We start from the raw sequence: 20,304 nt of genomic DNA on the forward strand, positions 1-20,304 counted from the left end.
AAGTGAGTGCAAGATCAGAGGACGAGATGGGGTTGCATTTGATCAAACGGGGAAGGGTTGCTTCGAGCCGGAGTGATCTCCCTTAAAACATCCATGGAGGACTCGGTCCAGCCCCCCCCCCCCCCAGCCCTCAAATAGCCCTGACATTGGACCAGAAAGATTCAGCTTGGATGTAGATTAGGGTCGGGCTCACTCGTGATCTCACATGTGTCCTGCGGTCGCTGGGAAATAGCTCACACCAGATGGCTGCAAGGGGTCAAAAACTTGAGCTATTTTTCCCGTCTGAGGGCACCCTGAAACTGCCGAAGGACCGAGGCGAAGGGTAGGTGCGTGAAAGCCAAGCTGTAAGAGCGCCCCGTGTCTCCTTCTGAATGTAGCCACTTCCTCCGTTGCCTCTGTGGCTGGGGAAAAGATGCATCTTGAGGACTTCAGGATACAGGGGACTCGTAAAAACAAACTTTACCTTAGAGCAGCCTCGGCTCTTGTGAAGCACGAGATGCTGATGAGTTTGTGCCTACCGCTTCGTAGCAGAGATGGGCACGGACTGCTGGTTCGTGCCACTTTTATCGGCCGAGAAGGTGTTTGGTGCTTCCAGGCCTTGCCTCCTCCAGCGGGCATCCACTCAGAGGCGGTGCCCAGAGTGGGCAAGGAAGGTGGGGCGCTGCCTCCGCATCGGTGCCCGCCGGAGGAGCTGGGGAGCACCGGACCCCTGGTCGTCTGATAAACAAACTGGCACAAACCGCCGGTTCAGGGGTTTCTGTCCATCTCTACTTTGCAAATACGTTCAGCTTTCCTCCTCCCTCATCTCACCCGCCTTGTTGTATCCCTCCTCCTGCCGCCCTCTCATTCTGTGGTGATCCTGCCACATGGCAAGGCATCAAGAACTTGTTCCATTCTGGTGATCTCTTTTTTATTAAAGAAATTACATCTCTCTCTCTCTTGGTCCGTACAGCAAAATCCAAAGGACCCGATATGAACAGTGCACAGAAAACACCCACCCACCCCCCACACCAGAACACCCTCCCCGTGACAGTAGAGAAATAGGATCTATCATTTACACACACTTCAAGAAATCAGGACAGGGAGAAAAAAAACCCAGCCAGCATAAACATCACAAACCTCCCTTGTTCCAGAGTTATGGGAGAGTAAGGGAATGGCAGCACAATAGTGCTGATTTCTCTCTAGGGCGTTCTGCTGCAGAAGTCGGCCACTTGCCTTCTCCATTCAACCCACAGGTCCTCATTAGCCCCCCCCCGTCCCCGGGCAATGCAATTCACCTCCTGCAACCCTGCCTCTCTTGATTCAAATCATAGCCGATCGGACAGAGGGTTGCCCCATTTTCTCTTGAAGGCCTCCAGCACTGGAACGCTCATCGCCACCTCCCGAAGTCATGCTCTAACAGTTCAGAAGTTTTTTTCTGATACTCAGCCAAAATCTGACTCCCTATAACTTGAGCCTATTATTATGTATCCTGCGCTCTGGTTTGACCGAGAACGGATCCTTCCTCTATAAGGCAACCATTCAAGTCTTTGAAGAGTGCTCTCCTGTCTCCCCTCGGTTTTCTTTCCTAAAGGTTAAACATGCCCGGTTCTTTCAATTTTTACCTCCGAGGGCTTGGTTTTCCAGCCCCCGGATCATCCTTAGGGCCCTCCTCTGAACTTGGCTCCATTTGGCTGGCATCCCTTTTAAAGTGTGGTGTCCAGAGCCGAGCACCAAATCGAGGGCAACTCGTCCCTCGCAGGATTTGGAGACTCTTTCCCTGTTATCATTCATTAAGTCTGAACTTCTGAGCAGCTGTGTCTAGGATGGCTCCATAAATGTCTTATTATGGACACTTTGTTCTGGCCACACCGCCCTGATGCAGAAAAGGGGTGGCCCTGGCCAATTATTATTATTATCATCATTTTGACATGAGCATTTGGACCAGATAGGAAACCCTTATGATTTGGGAACGGTGCGGTTGTTTTCCTTGCCAACTGACCTTATTTCCTGTTATGCTCTGAGCAAAATAAAGCACCTACTTCCCACCTCGGGAAATTGGGCCCCCAGAAGCTTTGTGGGCCCTGAAAGGAAAAGTGGCTTTCCTGCTGGGCTCTTGGCTGCAGTCGGTTGCTGCAGATCAACAGACGGAGAACTTGGCCGAAGGTGGCTGGGCAAGCGGGGCTAACTACCCTCTCTCGCCTCCCTCTTTATATTGCTGAACGTGCGTAGGCGGGCATGTCTAAACACCCCCTTTGCCAAGTTTGCTGTGCTTGAAAAAACTGGAAATGAGAGAGAGCTGCCTCCTTTTATAGTTTCAGGAACGACACATAGCATGTCTGTTACTCTTCGCAGCTTCTTTTTGGTGGGATCTCAGAACTAAAAGGGCAGAGAAGGAGCCAAGGCAGAATAAATGACGCTTGCCTAAGAGGGACCCAAGCTTTCCTCCGTCTGGGTGGCCTCCAGTCTTCTCCCACGGTCTGAAACGGATAAAACGATCAGTATTTTATAGGGGTGGAAATCTTTCCTTCAGATGCTGAGTCCCTGCACGGGGAGGATCAGGGACTGCAGCCGTAGCCTCCCCACCCTGCAATAAGGTGAGGTATTGTGTGACACACTCGGTAAAAGAAGAAAAAGGAAGTTCTTGGGCTAATTCAGCAAAACGGCACAAAAACAGTATTCTAAAAACAAGCTGTGCTCAGTGACAACCACTGCTGCTTTGCTGCCTGGACTTTTAAGGGTGAGAAGCATCCGATGGGTTTCTCGCATCTTTCTGAATAGTCAGCCAGTCCTTCTGTGCTTGCTCTTTGTTTGTGTATGTGCGTGTGTGTGTCTGTGAGAAAGAGTGTCCGAGTGTATTTGTGCCATACTTCTCAAGGGTGGAGAGCACTCCTTTCATGTGGGAGCAGTCTGCACACATTTCAGGGAGGCCCTGATGCAGAACGACAGCCCTCCTCTCTCGCTGGGAGGTGAGGCCTATATCGCTGTGCTTGAAAATTCAATGTTGAGGTATCCTGTTGAGACATTTTAAATGTCTCGAGAACAAACCAAAAAAGACACGAACCTTCTTTTCCATTTCTGGTCTTTGGCTTTCTGCTTGTCCTCGGAAGACGAGGGCCACTTTTTCCTTCTCTGCCGGCAGGGCTCCCAGGCTACCCCATTCCAGAGAAGCAGCCGGCGTCCAAAACATAATTTCCATACCAAGGCAACCGACCTCTGGAAAGGGGTTAGGAGGCCCTTGGGGTTCACCGATTTTTGTGGAAAGGGACGCTTTGTGGCCCCGGCTGTGGGAGTAAGACAGCAAAAAGGGAGAGATGGAAGAGGTCAAATCCACACACAGAGGGGAAAAAAGAGGTCATGGCAACTCACGCCCTGAAGGTGGTCCTTTGGAGGCACCAGCAGGTAGAAAGAGGAGCGGCCACTTTTATGGGCTGACCGGAGACACATGGAGATCGGGGGGTGGGTGAGGGATCTTCAGAGGGCAGAACTCATATTAAGAGATCTGATGAAACCTCCTTTCTCCCTTTCCTCAAGACACAAAGCAAAACCCAAGCAAATTCCAGCCCACTTCTTCCCCCCGAGGAGAAGATCGGTAAAGGAAACCAGAAAACAGAAGCAAACAAGAGGCAGTGGTCCCAAAAACGGTAGGCTCAAAAACGGAAGAAGTCCCGGCGTCGGAGCGGGCTTCCTCAGGCCCCCAGGAGCTTCTTGACCATGTAGCCGGGCATGGAGTAGAGGAAGAGGGCCACCATGACGACGAGCAGGAGGGCCAGGACAATCTTGATGATCAGCCACTTGTAACGGGTGCAAATGAGGTATCTGATAGATTTGAGCGGGTTCAGGAACCAGATGAAGGAGGTGTCAGGCCGACTGTGAGGAAGAAAGAGACAAAAATCACTAAGCGCAGCGGGCCGTGATTGATCCACGTGGACCCATCCACGTCTCGTCTAGGTTGGCAGGAGCTGGGACAAGCAACGGGAGCTCCCTCCGTCGTGTGGATTCGATCTTATGACTGCAGGTCTTCTGACCTTGCAGCCCAGAGGCTTCTGCGGTTTAACCCACAGTGCCACCACGTTCTTACCATTGCGTCTCCTAGGCAGCCATGAACCACCCAGAACCCACTGGTTTTCCAGTCCGGGCCCATCTCTACCTGTGACATGTGATCACCCTGCACTGGCCGTGGAAGAGACTGCGGCCGCGGCACTGGACAGTTGTCGGGTGAAGCCAGATCCTGCCAGCCCCCTGCCCTGGGTGTGCCTGACGGTTTGCTGATGCTCTTAAACATCTCTGAAGCACAAGCTGAGAAACATTAGATTCCAGAAGGACGTGGACTCTGCCTATCGCTGGCTGAACCAGACACCCTCCCTGAGAAGCAGGATGATGCCCAAAGATACCCAATCATCCTTTGGATCCTCACGTAGTTACATTTTAGCATTAGGGATATGATGTCATTTTGGTCCTTGGAGGTGGAGCTGAGCATCTTTAAAAATAGGAAGCAAGTGTCAGCCTCTCTCCGAACCTTATGCCTCATCTACTAGGAGCCTATGCATTGACCATTGCCTTGGTGGGGAAATTATGTTCTTGGACCCAGCCTTTTTGAAAAATCTTTCTAGTATTCTCAAGAAATATGAAACCAGGTTGATTTTCTTGCTATTTTGCATTCCCGTTTAGTCAGTGGCTAATCATTTCAACTAACCATTAGTAACAACAATTATATTTTGATTCTTCCCCCTCCCCCTCTTGGAAGCCCGTCGTGTTTGTGTCTATTTGTAAACTTGCTCTGTTCGGATATTCTTGCCTAAAACTTTTCTTTTCTGTTCCTTTCTTCCGGCGGTGCCCAAAGACCCCCACGCGGCTGGCCCAGGGCTAATCGGCGGGCTTGTCTCCCATGAGGCACAGGGGAGAATTGAACTCCCAACCTCTGTAACTCACAGAGCTCTTCAGCCGGCTAACTCATTGTTGCTAAGGCAAACATCAAACCTTTCTTCCATTTCTTAGTGCCAACACTGGAACAGCAGCCACTTCGCTTCAAAGCTTGCCTGAAAACCTCAGTTTTGGAAGCAAGAGAAGACAGTCACCCAAGGAAAAGCCAGGGCTGGGGGACTCGAGTCATGGGTAAGGTCAAGGTCAAGGTCCCCCTTGACACTGAGTCCAGTCGTGTCCGACTCTAGGGCACGGTGCTCATCCCCGTCTCCAAGCCCTAGAGCCAGAGTTGGTCCAAAGACAGTTGCCGTGGTCACGTGGCCAGCGTGATTAGACATGGAACACCGTGACCTTCCCACCGAGGTGGTACCTATTTATCGACTTGCATCTTTTCATTCTTTTGGACAGCTAGGTTGGCAGGAACTGGGACAAGCGACGGGAGCTCACTCCGTTGCGTGGATTCGATCTTACGACGATTCTTCTGACCTTGCAGCATAGAGGCTTCTCTGGTTTAACCCGCAGCACCACCCACGTCCCATTTGAGTCGTGGGACTCGTTGTCAAATCGGACATCAGTCACACCAACGACTTGACTTGGGTTCCACCCCCCCATGACTCGAACACGACTTGTGACTCAGAATTTACTCACCCCTCCCTTTTTTTCTAGGGAAAAGAGCTTGTTTTTTAAAAAATAGGGACTTGGGACTCAAGTCTTGGTACCAAAGACTTGGGAATCAGACTCAAAGCCTTGCCAGCTTTGAGAAAAATGTGTCGGAATCACCCAAATGAATAAGCACCGCACACACAAGATCAAAGAGTAGGATTCTCTCTGTGTGTGTGGTCTTTTCACTCCTGTATTCTGCTCCACTCCGGGAGGCAGTGGAAGACGGGAGGGCTTGGCAAGCTCTGGTCCACGGGGTCACGAAGGGTCGGACACGACTTAACGGCAAAACAACAACAACAAATTCTGCACCACAGCCTTTAACAGGCCGTGGCAGATCTTTTACTCCCTTTCTTCTCAGGTCCCCTTCACCCTGTCCACATCATACATTTTTCCCCTCCACCCCGTCACCACCTGGGTTTGGCAGAAAGGGAGACCACGCAGGATGGGAGTAGGTGGGAAAGAGAAGAAGTACCCCATGGCCAAAGGGTTGGGCCCTCTCAGGCCCCGAGCAGCTTCTTGACCAGGTAGCCGGGCATGGAGTAAAAGAAGAGTCCGACCATAAGGAGCAAGAGAATCAGGAGGAGGATTTTCAGCAGCAGCCAGCGGTAGGTGTGCCAGATAAAGTAGCGGATGGACTTGAGAGGGTTCAGGAACCAGATGAAGCTGGTGTCTGGGCGGCTGGGGCCGAAGGACAAGGAGCCAAAGGGAGGAAGGGGTGGAGGAGAACAGGAGACCGAGGAGACCGAGAAGACAGGAAAGAGAGAGAGCAGAACAGAGTCAGTGCGAATGGGGATAATGGTAGAGGCGGTCTCTAAGCCAAATCATGGGTCCATCTTAGACATCAAGGTCCCGCTGCTGTTCCCCGTCCTTTCCACCCCACCGCTATCCCATCACGATGATTTATGAACATCAGCTGGAGGTCCCACCTCCTCTCGCCCCCGCCCCGTCTGGCGGCTTACTTGGGTTTCTCCAATGGGTCGGGCTCGTTACGAGCCAGCCCGGCTGGACTTTTCTCTGCTTCCTCGGCAGTCAGGAGGTGGAGCTCGGCTTCCACTTTGCCCTGTGGGGGAAGTTAAAAAGAGGATGGACGCCGTGACTACAGAAGCCAAAAGAGGACTACCCCCTCCCGATGGCCATCTGTCCGGTGGACATCCATCCAGATGGCTGGCCGGAGGGCTCTGCCCGGGGGGAGCAAGAACGAAGGACAGCCAAGCCACGGTGGAAAACAGTAGAAACACACACCTGCATCTCAACACAAAGAGTTGGAAGGACCTGAAAACCAGAATACAGTGGTGCCTCGCATTATGACATTAATTCGTTCCAGCGAAATCGCTACAGAATGAAAACGTCGTAAAGCGAAAATAAAAAAGTCATTGAAACACATTAAAACCTGGTTAATTCGTTCCAATCGGCTAAGAACTCACCGTCCAGTGAAGATCCTCCATAAACGGAGCGCCCATCTTGCGAGGCACCACTGTACTCCATCTGGCAGACCTGCTCTGATTAGGAGCCCCAGGCAACCTCCAGCTTTCTCATGCATCCTGGACCAGGATCGTCCCTTATTTCTGTCTCATGAGTTCCTCCAGTTCTGTGGATGCTTTGCTCCTAACCTGGCACTATTTCCCACCCACCCCTCTTCTCGGCTCTTATGGCTCTGAATTTTCCTTGGTCCAGCAGAGACAGCAGCCTGCCCCCTCTCCCGCTTACCGTCATCTCCAGCTCATCATTCTCATCCCGTGCCAAGAAAGGCCACCAGCCTTTCACCCGCTTCTGCTTGAAGATGGAGATCATGGGCACTTCGGTCTCGCCGGTGGCCAGCTCCATGGAGCACTGCTTGGCCGTCTTGGCCCCCCGTGGGAAGCGGTTCAGGTCCAGCTCAATGCCCCCTGCCAGAACAGAGAAAGGAAACGGCCAGGTTGGAGGTTCCTGCAGCGGAGGGTGATAAAAACTGGAGCTCCCCTTCATGCGGATGAGCCTAGAGAGTCAAGAAGAGCTGCCGCATCTTCTAGGGACGCTCCCAACACTAGACATTATCCTGGACTGAGCTAAAATCTGGGATTTGCAACCTTTTTACCTCCCTGTTTCTGTTGACCTTTCTGAACCACCCGTGCTGATTTCTGAGACTCTGAAGAACAGCTGGACAGCTCAGGGGTTCAGGTCCCCAACTGCGGAGCCAAAGGTTGGGAGTTAGATTCCTCACTGCCCCTCCACTGGTAGTCTCAGTGATCTATTGAGTCCCTTCCAGCTCGGCAGCTCTAAGATGATGATGATCCTTCACAAATTTCTGGAGAGCTCAGTGGTTTAAGCATCTGGCTGCAGAACCAGAAGTTGGGGAATTTGTCCTCCCCTCCCTCCCCCCACTGTGCCTGCTTGAGATAATGGTTAAAATGCTTTACCGGTAGGAAAACCAAAACATTTTTGCAGATGGAGAAGCATAGATCTCACGGCAGCCTTAAACTTTAATTCCTGAGGCTTTTTACCGCGCTTTGCCAGAAGGAAGGCGACGTAGAAAACAAAACATATAACAACAATGAACAAATGGCAGGCGGCGCTTATGGGAAGCCTTGTTACGCACCGAGGAAGTCGTCAGCGGAAAAGTGGTCAGCGTCCCACACCTGTAGCGTGAGTCGGGCCGGAATCTTGTATTCGGTCTCGTCCCAGGAGAACATGGACTCCTTCTTCGAGATGACAATCTTCTCCTCTGCCGCCAGGTAGTCGAAAGGAAAGATGTAGCGCCAGTTGAAGTTGCCCTCGCCGGTCAGCGAGTGGTAGTGGACGTCGGTGTCCTGCTTGTCTTCCTGTTGCCCCTTCAGCCACCTGTGCGGGGGAAAAGCCAGAGGAGAGGCTCAGCGGGAAGGACAGCCACCCATCCCTGAGGATGGACAGTCAGAGTGGTTGAGACCGCATTTCTCTCTCTTTGGGATCCACTGGGGGATTGCCAGAAGCTACGGATCTGCGCCAAAGGAGTAATGCTTCTAACACTGGAAGAGCCATGGATCAGAGGTCCTGTGCAGTGAACCTCAACCAGTTACCCTCCCCGAGATATTATTTGTTTGTTTTATTCATTTATCCCACCCAATGAGTGGCAGACTCTGGCAGCAAAACAACAACAACAACAACAACAACAACAACAACAACAACAACAACAACAACAACAACAACAACAACCACACAAAGTACACAACAGACCCAATTAGAAAATTCACACAAACAGCAAGCAAGGAACATAATAGCTAAACATTTTCTGTGTATAAGACTATACTTTTGTCTAAAATTTTTAGACTGAAAATTGATGGTCGTCTTATACATGGAAGTAAGCTGAGGAGAGAACAAAAACAAGTGGAGGGGAAAGCAGGGATCAAAGCGATCCTGCAGCGCTTTGATCCCTTTCCCCCTGCACTTGCTAAGCCCCACTAAGATTTCTTAATTGTGGGTTAGAAAAGTGGGGGGGGGGTCTTATACATGGGGGCATCTTATATACGGAAAATAGGTAACTAATAAAGATTAGTACCATATTTTTTTGTTTATCAGATGCTCCCATGTATAAGACACCCCCACTTTTCCAACACAAAATTAAGAAATCAATATTTTAAACATAAAACAGAACACATTTTATTTAGTAATTAGGTACGATTTACATTCCAGTACTGCCATATTATGCATCGCACTTAGCTTTGAGCCTCTGGGCTGAGAACGTTTGGACATTACGAATCCCTGTTGCATCTGAGCACTGCCTACACGCTCCACCTCCAATGAGGTGTGTTCCATTTGTTTGTTCAGCATCCACTGATGTCATTTACAGAAGGCATGTGATTGGAGGAAGGCTGTTTGCAGAGGCAAAGTATGGGCAGTTTTGCAATCACATGGTTCTCTCCTCGGCTTACTTCCATGTATAAGACAACCCTCCATTTTTAGGCTAAAGATTTTAGACAAAAGTATCATCTTATACATGGAAAAATGCGGTAACTGTAATAATTTATTACGGCCAATGATCAGGAAGATAAGAATACATTATTTAGATAAAGATCACATAATATCAGAGATATTAAGACATGTCACTATCCATACACCGTCTGGCTCTTTTATGACATTAAAGTTAAAAAGACGTTCTCAGTTAGCCAGTGGCCTTGAGGGACATAAACGCTTTTAAAACATCGCAGCATTCACATAATACAGGATGAAATTAAGAGACACATATAAGCATCAGTATGCCACCCCAACTCTTCTAGAAAGTAAATTAAACAAGAAATCTCTAACGAGGGCAGGGGCACTCAAAGACCTTATGTGGTCAGGACACTCCGGCAAGCTATTGTGGCAGCGCAGGATTTGGCCACTTTACTAGTAATGTAAGAAACCTTAAGAGCAGCAAAAGAAGATAAAATTCATTTAATTCATTAAATTCATTTCTACTTCACTACCACGGCAAGGACATAAAACAATCAGAACAGGGTGTGCCCGGAAGAATATTAGTAACTATAAAACAGCTATCGATATATTGTTGTCAGACATCTTATTTTCCACCACATACTCTTTGTCCCCGGGGACACCTCATTGATATTCCAGAGAATCATCCTCACCTCATACCTAGCCATCACACAGAGTGGATGGAAGCATACGACATCATCATCATAACCAACAAAATCAACAACACCACACAGACCAGAAAGGAAGGATTGACCAAGAAAGCCGCCACGGATGCCAGCGTGGAGACATTCCAGCGGTGAAGCCATCGCCTGTTCTCCGGAAGACTTCCAAAGCCACAATAAACTTCGCACCAAGAGGCACCCCAAAAGTGAGAGAAAGAAACCGGTACATACGTACCCCCGGACAAAAATGTCACTGGACTTCTCGCCCGTGAAGTAATCGTCGTCCTCCAGGACCACCTCGTCGGTGTTCCACACGATCACTCTAAGCTCGTATCTGGCAAGGGAGGAAGGAATGGGGGTGAACCGCAGAGGAGAGAGGGAGAGGAGGTAACGATGGATCGGGGAAAGATCAGCTTTCCATAAAACTGTGTCCCCACTTGGGAGCGACTGGAAGGATGTGCCCGCACACTGGTGCACAAACCAATGACTTCTCCTTTAGGGACAGATGCGTAACTCAGGCAGGTCAACGGAGGCTTCAGGGCGCACAAAAAAACCCAAACCACTGCAGGAAGAGTGCACGTCTGTCTTCTTGGAGTCATAAGCTAAACCAAATCCTTTTCGTTCCCAGCACACACACCCCAACCTCATACGAGAGGACATATTACGAGTATCCCCACCCCTGGGCTCTTTAGACTTTTCACTCCCCAGAGACGGGAGGAAATGTTTGCTGGTTTTCAAAGAACGGGTTGCAGCAGAAAGCTTCTCTCGTTTTTCACGTTCTCTACTTTAAAAAGGGATCCTATCCCGGAGCGGGTCCTGAGACCCCAGTTCTGAAAGACAGAACTTCGGTAGCCCTGATGCCTCCAACACAGATGTGTGTGCGCATGCGTGTGCACACACACAAAGAGAGAGAGAGAGAGAGAGAGAGACTTCTAATGGCTACCTCCTACCACTGCCTTGCATTCTGGTCCATGCCAAGATGGATACAGCCTCGTGGGATGAACATGGATCCGTCTGGTGCACGGAGAGAGGCCATCTGCAGATGCTTTGGGAAATTATATAATAGCCTCCTTTGTCCTAGAATTGCAGAGGACTTGAACGGGGTACCATGTCTAATGTGATTCAGCCTTGACCGTCTCTAGACAACTTCCTTGGTACCCAATGCTGGCACAGTCTTTCCCTGCAGAACCTGAGTGTTGTGATGGGGGTGAACTAGTGGAATAAAAATCTGGGATACCTCTCCATCCCGGGTGGGCAGCCATCCACACCTTCCTATGTGCCCAGAGATACTGAAGCTCAGCGTTTTATACAGTGGTGTTTAACAACGTTAATTCGTTCCAGCGAAATCGCTGTAGAGTGAAAACGTCATAAAGCGAAATTAAAAAGCCCATTGAAATGCATTGAAAACCGTTCAATGCATTCCAATGGGCTGAATAACTCACCGTCCAGCAAAGATCCTCCATAGGGGCAACCATTTTTTCTGCCTGTAGAGCAAGGAATCCATCCAAAAACACAGCGGGGAGCCATTTTGAGCACCTGGTGGCCATTTTGATAACCCGACAATCAACTGTTTTGATTGTCGTAATGCGAAGAATCAGTTCCCGAAGCAGGGAACTGATCATCGGGAAGTGAAAAAAGCCCATTAAAACATTATTTTGCGATCGCAATTGTGATCACAAAAACATCGTCGTGAAGCGGATTCATTGTTATGTGGGGTAATCGTTAAGCGGGGCATGACTGTATTGGGATGGCGAGGACCCATATAGTCCCAGTCCAGAGAGATTTGTATTCCTTGCCCAACTTGCTTGCTGCTGACACAATATGGACACTAATAAAATAAAAATAAAAATAAAGCAAAGCCAAGCAAAGTGTGCTGCTTATATACTTCCCCATAGTGCTTAAAACACTCTCTGGCAGTTTAATAATGCAGGCTACACATGGCCTCTTCTCCCCAGTGAACGGGGTACTCAATTTACCCACCTTGGAAGGCTAAGTGAAGTCTACTTAGGATTGAAACCGGGAAATGAGAAGAGTTTTAGATGCAGTACTGCAATTTCCCCAGTGGAACACGGGGCTCCTCCTTTGCTTCTCCTCCTTCCTTCTGGAAGGGAAGGGAAGACTCTGCCCTGCTATGAGTCCGCTGGCCTCTCTGGGGTCGGAGAGATGTGCTCCCACACCCTCCCGATCCATGGAGAGAAGCGGCAGCCACACGCAGCTAAACCTGAGCAGCAACTGCAGCCGTGGAATTTCCCTGGCAGCTAGAATGACATCTTCTGGTATCTCATTCTTTAAATGAACGATGTCTCGGGCAAAGAGGCCTTTATTGCCTCCGGGTATCCACTCACGGGGGGGGGGGAACTGGAGTTCTAGAACGTTGCGCGCATGAGGTGGAAAAACCTCAAAACCTTTTTTCCACCTCGTGCAACATTTTAGAACCCTCAGGACACCTTCGATTCATCTTCCCTCCACACTGAAAATATCCCCAAACGTATTCTCCTAAGAGGCGTTTTGGTAATTTTAAAAACTTCCCAATATATGTTAAGTCTTTTCTTGAGATGTTGGTGCACAGCATGCTGCTATATCCATGCAATGCTAATCCTTCATTCTTGAGTTGCTTGTGATCATATTGTTTAGCTCTCTCTCTCTCTCTTGCTCTCCTTCTCCTTCTCTCTCTTGTTCTCTCTTTTTGTGTTTCTTTACACACAATCCAACCATCCAGCCTCCTCTGTGATGGTCCCAGCCTTGACCCCCCCCCCCCAGGAAAGCCCATCCCATCCCAGGTTGGCCAAGCCTTACTTCTTCGGTTTCCTGGGTGAGATGTCAATAGCAGGGCCAGGCGCCGGCATGTCCATGGGGAACATGTCCACCCACATCTCCAACCGACCCTGCAAGGTTGGAAAAAAACCGTTAGTGGCTCCTGAGCAACCCCCTCCCGCCAACTCCTACATAGGTCTCCCCCCAAAGTCAGTCGCAAGCCACTCAACTCTGTCTTAGATGGTTTACTGGAGCAGGGGAGCACAAAGGCAGAGAAAATAAAGAAAACAAATATTCCACTATGGACCATTCACCCCCATTCTCTCTGGCATTGCTGGCGTTTTGTATCATCTGAAAATTTGACAAGCATTCCCTCATCCAGCTCATTAATAAAAATATTGAAGAGCACTAGGCCCAGAACTGAGCCTTGGGGTACCCCACTTCTGACCTCCTCCCTGTTAGAGGAGGACCCATTAATCATCACCCTCTAAGTACGATTCTGTAGCCAGTTGTGCATCCAGCTGACTCTTGATCTATCCAGCCCACACCTCGTTAGCTTGCTCATCAGGAGATCATGGGGCACTTGGTCAAAAGCTTTGCTGAAGTCAAGGTATACTACATCTATAGCATTCCCTCTGTCTATCACAAATACATTGTGAAAATATTATTTTCAGTGTTTTTTTTCCTTGTATTGCTGAAGTAAACACCTGATTTTCCAGTCCTGGCAAGGAGCTCGGACTTCTCGGCCTCTCCCTCTCGGCTGATCTCGCACTCAGACCAAAAGGAGGGGGCAGAGAAGTCTGGGCTCTTGCTCCTGACTGGGAGATTAGCTCAGGAGACAAGAAAAGCCAGCTGGGCCTGGCGAGGGGATGATTGACGGAGGAGGCAGGGGACGGCAGCAGCAGCACCTTGATGAACCAGGACGAACCAATTTGGGCCCATCTCTACAGGAGAGCCATTCGCTCCTTCAGGTCTGCCAGCTCGGGAAGTGATGCTGGGTACCTGTTCAATTCCCGGCTTGTCCGGGTTGAGCAAGGGCCGGGTTTCCACATGCTCAGGCACGAGCTTGCAGCCAACCCGGGGGATCTCCTCCCAGTGATGCAGCACAGTCAGGGCCAGATGCTCGTCCGTCTGTTTTTTCTGACCTGGCAGAGCAAAGAAAACAAGGCAGTAAGAGGGAGACAAGCAGCAGCTAAGCAGGGGCCGCACCCCAAAGGCATCTCTGCAACTCCTTTTTAAAAGGGTGACCAGTTGGAAACTAACACTGCAGCATCACCAAAGTATTCTCGAAGTCTTTCATGGCCTGGATCTGATGGTCGTTGTGGGTTTTCTGGGCAGTTTGGCGGTGTTCTGGAGGTTTTTCTTCCTAACGTTTCTCCAGGCTCTGTGGCCGGCATCTTCAGAGGACAGGAGTCAGAACTCTGCCTGTGTTCTGGTGTAGTGTGTGGGATAGTGACCCCCCCCTTATCACAACAATACACCCATAACAAAAAACACGCTGATCACCCTAATCACCCAGTCTCCTGAAAAGGACAAAAAGCTGATCCGACAGCTACAAATACTCAACTATCCCACACACTACACGAGAGCACAGACAGAATTCTGACTCCTGAAGATGCTGGCCACAGAGACTGGTGAAATGTTATGAAGAAAAACCTCCAGAACACGGCCAAACAGCCCGAAAAACCCACAACAACCAACTATCACCAAAATTTAGCACTTTTTTTTAAAAAATGCTAATTATTTGGGGCTAAATTGAATTGTTTGTCTCATGTAGAGCCATTGGATCAATGCTTCCTACATGGATTTTTGACTTCCCAGACCGCGCGGTTCCAACTTTTTAAAATTTTATTTTAAAAATACTGGTAGAACTTGCTGTTTTAGCTTTCAAATATTGTCTTTTGAAATGACGTAAGCGGCCTGGGGCATCTTTTTTTTTAAAAAAGGAGGAAGGGTGGGTAAAAGTATTATGAATGGATGGATGGATGGATGGATGGATGGATGGATGGATGGATGGATGGATGGATGGATGGATGGATGGATGGATGGATGGATGGATGGATGGATGGATGGATGTTCTAGTCACTGTCCCCCACCTCCAAAAATTAGCTAGCTGTGGTCAATATTTTGTTTTATATTGCTCTTTACTACCTGAAAGATAAATCAGGCTATCAGGAGCCTAAAGTGCACCACGGCTAAAACTGTACTTTTGCAGTACGAGTACAAAATGGCATGAAATCCAGGCACCAGAGTTCCTAACCCTTTGGGATGGAGACGTCCTTGACGCCCCTCACATCCAGCCGTCACTTACCATGCTCATCCTCTGCCTCTGTGGGGCCGGTGAAGACCCGGTTTGTCACCTTCACTCTGCCCCCGGGCCCGTAGTGAGGGCCATCCACTTTCCCTTCTTTGCAGAGCTTGGATAGGATCTGGGTTGGCTTTTGGGGGTCTCGCCACATATTATAGCCATGGCTGTGGAGAGAAACATGGAGCTTGTCAGCGGCACAATCTTCTCTCGTTGGAACCTCTCACCCCCTGGGGCAAGAAGAAGTTCATTTCTGGCCAGGCAAGAGGATCGGTTCTGTCTGTTGCAGCCGAGAGAATGTGAACGGCCGCCGCAGAGAAGATTTCCGCCCAGCAAAACTCAGCCCAGTGATGTGGAAAGCCTTCTTACATGGAATAGGTCTGCGAGATGCCGCAGGTCGCCCTGTGCTTGCTATAGTATCGGTTCTCCAGGTCTATCTTGGTCTCGCCGATGAGATCGTCTGTGCCCACCAAGTCCCAGTCATAGATGGCGACGGTCAGCATGGACTCCATGGGGAACGTGGCCTCAATGTCGAAGGACCTGGAATGGGAGAAAGCAGACCTTTGGGGCCATGGAGGAACAGCAAATGGAGCCTCTTCATCCACACGAGACACAGGAGAGAGGGCCTTCTCTATGGCTGCTCCCAGAGACTGTGGAACTCCCTCCCACTGGAGGCCAGCCTGGCCCCGTCTTGGCTGTCCTTCCGCCAACAAGACCTTTCTCTTCTAATACTGTCTACTCCTTGTTACGAGTCCTAAATGCTGTCTTTTAATTGTCATAAGCTGCTTCGGGTCCTTTTTTAAAGAGAAAAGTGGGCTAAAAATATTTGAAACCCACCAACCAATAAATACTAGGTAAAGAAGAGGAGATAACGGCAAACAGAAATGGAGGGATGGAAAATACATTTCGTGGCTCGCTCAAAGGAAATTTGCCGTGCAAGGAGTTCAGACTTAAGACGGCTGGGAAAAGAAACCAACGGGATGGTCCTCCAGCTTGTTGCCTTTTAAGCGTGCACAAAATTTGCGGCCCCCCAGCTACCACTAGGCAGGCTTCTCTGTTGATGCTGCTTTGCAGAAAAGACCAGGGTGGCTCACCACCACACGGCCAGTCCCTTACTTCCCAAAGACCGGGTTCAGCTGCTTGGAAATGTAGTTCTCTTTGTCCTTGATATCTGTCTTCCCCAACTTGATGACAATGTAGGGATCCGCTTTGCCGTTGATGTCTGCAGGATGCAAATCCGTGGCCTGGAAGGGAAAGACTTGTCATCGGTCGTGGCTCGTGGCATTTGTATAACACACCTGAACAATTGAGGTTACGGGCGTTGCTTCCTCGGTGGAAGTGTGAAGCCTGCTAAGTAGAAGGATTTCAGTCGGCCAGCTAGAAAACAGAGTCGTCTCTGAAAGCCCCTTGCCAGGGGAGTAGACCAGCCTTTCCCGGCCTTCCAGAGGCCCTTTTTCTTCTTTTAATGAAAAGGCAGCCATAAATATATAAATTAGGTAAAGAAATCTAAACCTAATACTTCCAAGATCCTGCCTTGGTGGTTGTCAGAATGGTAGCCCAATACGCAGCAGAGTCAAAAAGCTGGAAGAGACTCCACCAGTTGATAACAACGACCCTGTTTCTCCTTATGAGTCAGACAACGCTGCTACTCAGAGTTTAGAACTGAGGTCTGGATCTGGTCATGGGCTGGAGGAGGGTCAGTAAACTGAAATTTAGTCCTGGCCACCCTGTGTGTAGGTAGATCCCTTGTCTTGGGATTGGGTACGTGGTCTATTCTGGCTGGTGTCTCCCTTTGAAAAAGCAAGGGAGAAAATACGTCTTGATCCAACACCCTAGAAGAGCGTCTTTTACCAGTCACCACTTCCAGCCATGCTTTGGCAAGGAAAGTCTGCTGCTCACATTCCAGCAAGCTACTCTCTGGACTACTGTAAGGCACTGTTTGTGGGGCTGCCCTTGAGGGTTACCTGGAAGCTTCAACTGATGCAGAGTGGAGCTCCTAAAGTTATAACTGGGAGAGCCAGGTGGAACCCTATTACGGCGGTTCTGAAAGGGCTGTATTGGCTGCACCTTTGACTTTAGGCATAATTCTGTGGGTTGGCGTTTGCTCAAGGGAAGAGATAACGAGGACGCTTTTAAACTTGGGGAGCGGGAATCAGGAGCTGAGAGATAACAAAAAGCTGTGCGTTTTTTTAAAAGTGAGAAACAGAGCATGGAATTCTAGAGGTGGAAAGATTTCCGGGCTCACGATAAGGAAGAGATGCTCACCCTCACAATGTAGACACGGACCAACACGTTGATGGGGTCGTTGCTCGGAATCCCTTGGAACATGCCGAAACTGGGGTCATAGCCGGCCTCTTTGGTAATGTCATCAAGGAGCGGGACTTTGAAGACACACAAGGAGCCCTGTGGGGGGAGAAGACCTTTGAGCTCACCTCGAACGGCATCTAAGCTAGGCCTGGCCTGGACCAAGCCAGGAAGAAGCCCGCGTGACGTGTCCTCCTTCTCATGCATCTTTGAAACACATTGGTTAAAGCTCAAAGAAGCAAAAAAAAAATCCTTTATGGCACCTGAAAGACTAACCAAGGATGATGGCGAAAGATTTTGTAATTTCTCTAGGTCATAAATCTTACGCTCAGCATGCCTTTCCAGGGGCCACAAGGTAACTCTCTGCCACCCCTCTGGAATCTGTGGGTTTCCTGCTTCGGCAGAGGGCTAGGCTCAGCTTCCTTGAGGTCCTTTTCATCTCTGATATTGTGTTAGCGTTAAAGGAGTGAGTGCTCTTAATGTTGGTCAGAATCCTTTTCAATTCTGACCAACATTAAGAGCATGCGTAATCCGATACGGCTAATTGTCACTAACCGATGAGCTGCCAGGATGCATCTCAGTTGTGCGCCTGATCCAGTTGTCCAACTGGGGTACTCCCCGACACCTTCTCCATTAGCAACAATTAGCAAGCTAGGCAAACTAAGCTCAAAAGAAAGCAGAGCTGGGCGATGGCCTTGAATTCTTCCACCTCCTATGATCTGGATTACGGTACAAGCCAGAGAAGATTTCTTGGTTTTAATCATCCATCCATGTTCTCAACTATCTTTCTTTCTACTCTCTTCCCTTAATCCCTCACACATGATTCCCTCTTCCCTTGAGGTAACTAATATTGTAATGAATACAATGTTAATAGAAGTGAGGTGCCAAGTAGGTCTAGAGTTACTTTTTAGGTCTAAAAAAATTAAAATTGCCTAGTTACTCTCAAACATTTATTTGGAACACCATATTAAGGCATTTTAGATGGCAGTTTTACAGACGCTTTCTTTCCCATCCTAAATAGCAAAGGAAGGATTATTTGGTAATATTTTGGATTTATATATATAAATCCCAGGTACAATATCATAATTGCCTACTAGGGGGCACCAGAGGGTATAACCTTGCTTTTTCTTTCTTTCTGGTTTCCTTGTCCCACCAGTGCAATGCATTCAGAGCAAGATCACGAATGACCTGCACAATCGGAGCAAAGAGAACTGACTGCTCAGGAAACTGAGCTCTGAAACTAACTCAGCATCTTTTTCGAGATGGGGGTGGGGGGAGAAAGCAGCCACTTCTAGAAACGCGATGGGTGCCCCTCTTATGGAAAGGGTCTGGCAGCCATCCCAGGTGTCCTTCAAGATCTCCCACCCAGACAGGTGGAAGCTCACCTTGAACCTGCCCACAATGCGGTCTTCATCTCCCGTATTGTCGTCGTCGTCCCCGATCTTCCCGCGGAAAAGGCTGAATGTGTGCAGCCAGTCCTCAAAGTAGCCAAACTCTGTCTCCAGCTCTTTGGGGTACACCTGGGTCATGAAGAAACGGGGCAAGGTGAACACCGTGACAAAAGCTGGGCCTCTGGTCACCCTCATTGACTGCTCGATCCTTTGGCCAGGACAGCTAGCCTGTGTATGATTCGGTGGAACCCTCTGTAGCTGATGCAGAGTCTCTGAGTCCCTCCCCAGTCCTCTCCCCCTTGCACGTTCTGCTTCCTCTGTGGATGTAACAGGCAGGGTTTGAAGGATGACATGAACAGATCTGCAATGAGAAGACCTTCTCCACCACCGCCAGGACATTCCAGTCTCTGTTGGGGGGCAAGGGTCATGGCCAGAGGACAAACCATCAAGGAAGCCTGCTTCACAGTTCCCCCATATCAGGCAAAAACAACAAAAATGTAAAGAAGAAGAAGACACAAACATTCGGGCACCTTAAGAGACTGCTATATTTCATTGTGAGCTTTCATAGACAAGTCCACTTCTTCAGGCCTAAAGGCTAACTTTTTGTTTACTTTTTATTTTTATTTTTTTCCTGCCTGATATGCTAGCACAGATTACACAGCCACCTCTTCTAAAACTACAGCTTCTCCAGTTTCCTACCTTCTTATTCCTCCTGAACTCAGCATCTCCTCATAGAGAAACTGAGCCCACGGAAGCGAACGGGGCCACTGTACAGCCCACAGGAACCAGATTTCTATCCAGTCCCTCTTGCCCAGTGTTATTTGACGAACCGCAGCTCTCCAGGAACTAAGACAGAGGTTCCTCTCACTTCTACCTGGATTTCATCAGACAATAGGCTTCCAAGCCCATGCTATACCCCTTGTTGACTAGGTAATTACACAGATGGCTGAAGAACAATGAAAGCACATCTTTGTTTACTGGGGTGGCAGTAGGGTTATCTGGCAGTAATTAACCCAATAGCCGGCTGGTATCCCTAAATGGGGAGAAATGTAGCCTGTAAATAAGACCAATAAATAACTAATATGTGTTTGGCTTATTTGGGTACTGGGTTTCTCAGAAAGAGGTTGTGTGTGTTTCTGAAGGGTGAAAGAAGCTGCATTGGATTTTTTTTTCTTGAATGGCCACCATCATCATTATTGTCCCCATCATTTTAGAAAGGCAAGGTTGGAAGGGGACCCATGGGTTCACAAGTCCAGCCCCTGTCAAGGAGGCCCAGTGCGGGTGGGGTGGGGGGGAATCAAACTCCCAACCTCTGGCTCTGCAGCCAGATGGCAAAACTACGGAGTTCTCCAGCGGTTTCACCGCTAGGTTTACCCCAATTTTTCCCCGGGCTGCACCG

The 20,304-nt window shown here is 49.2% G+C and overlaps 1 protein-coding gene across 6 annotated transcripts in view; it reads right to left on the minus strand.

Moving 5' to 3' along the window:
• Positions 1-893: 893 nt before the first annotated feature.
• OTOF (otoferlin) overlaps positions 894-20,304 on the minus strand; it is a 156,907-nt gene continuing 137,496 nt past the window's right edge. For 5 of the 6 annotated variants that reach the window (XM_078381484.1, XM_078381482.1, XM_072986239.2 and 2 more), the window contains 13 exons: positions 18,900-19,034; positions 17,476-17,613; positions 16,327-16,454; positions 15,580-15,750; positions 15,217-15,377; positions 13,908-14,050; positions 12,948-13,036; positions 10,387-10,485; positions 8,141-8,382; positions 7,273-7,451; positions 6,525-6,625; positions 6,038-6,243; positions 894-3,849 (listed from right to left, as the gene is read on the minus strand). In XM_078381484.1, the coding sequence (XP_078237610.1) occupies positions 6,063-6,243; positions 6,525-6,625; positions 7,273-7,451; positions 8,141-8,382; positions 10,387-10,485; positions 12,948-13,036; positions 13,908-14,050; positions 15,217-15,377; positions 15,580-15,750; positions 16,327-16,454; positions 17,476-17,613; positions 18,900-19,034 (1,767 nt within the window). In that variant the 3' untranslated portion in view covers positions 894-3,849; positions 6,038-6,062. The remainder of the gene's footprint in view (positions 3,850-6,037; positions 6,244-6,524; positions 6,626-7,272; positions 7,452-8,140; positions 8,383-10,386; positions 10,486-12,947; positions 13,037-13,907; positions 14,051-15,216; positions 15,378-15,579; positions 15,751-16,326; positions 16,455-17,475; positions 17,614-18,899; positions 19,035-20,304) is intronic. The other variant, XM_072986234.2, reaches the window with a different exon arrangement.

Source organism: Pogona vitticeps, chromosome 1 (genome assembly GCF_051106095.1).
Source record: "Pogona vitticeps strain Pit_001003342236 chromosome 1, PviZW2.1, whole genome shotgun sequence".
NCBI classification, from domain to species: domain Eukaryota; kingdom Metazoa; phylum Chordata; class Lepidosauria; order Squamata; family Agamidae; genus Pogona; species Pogona vitticeps.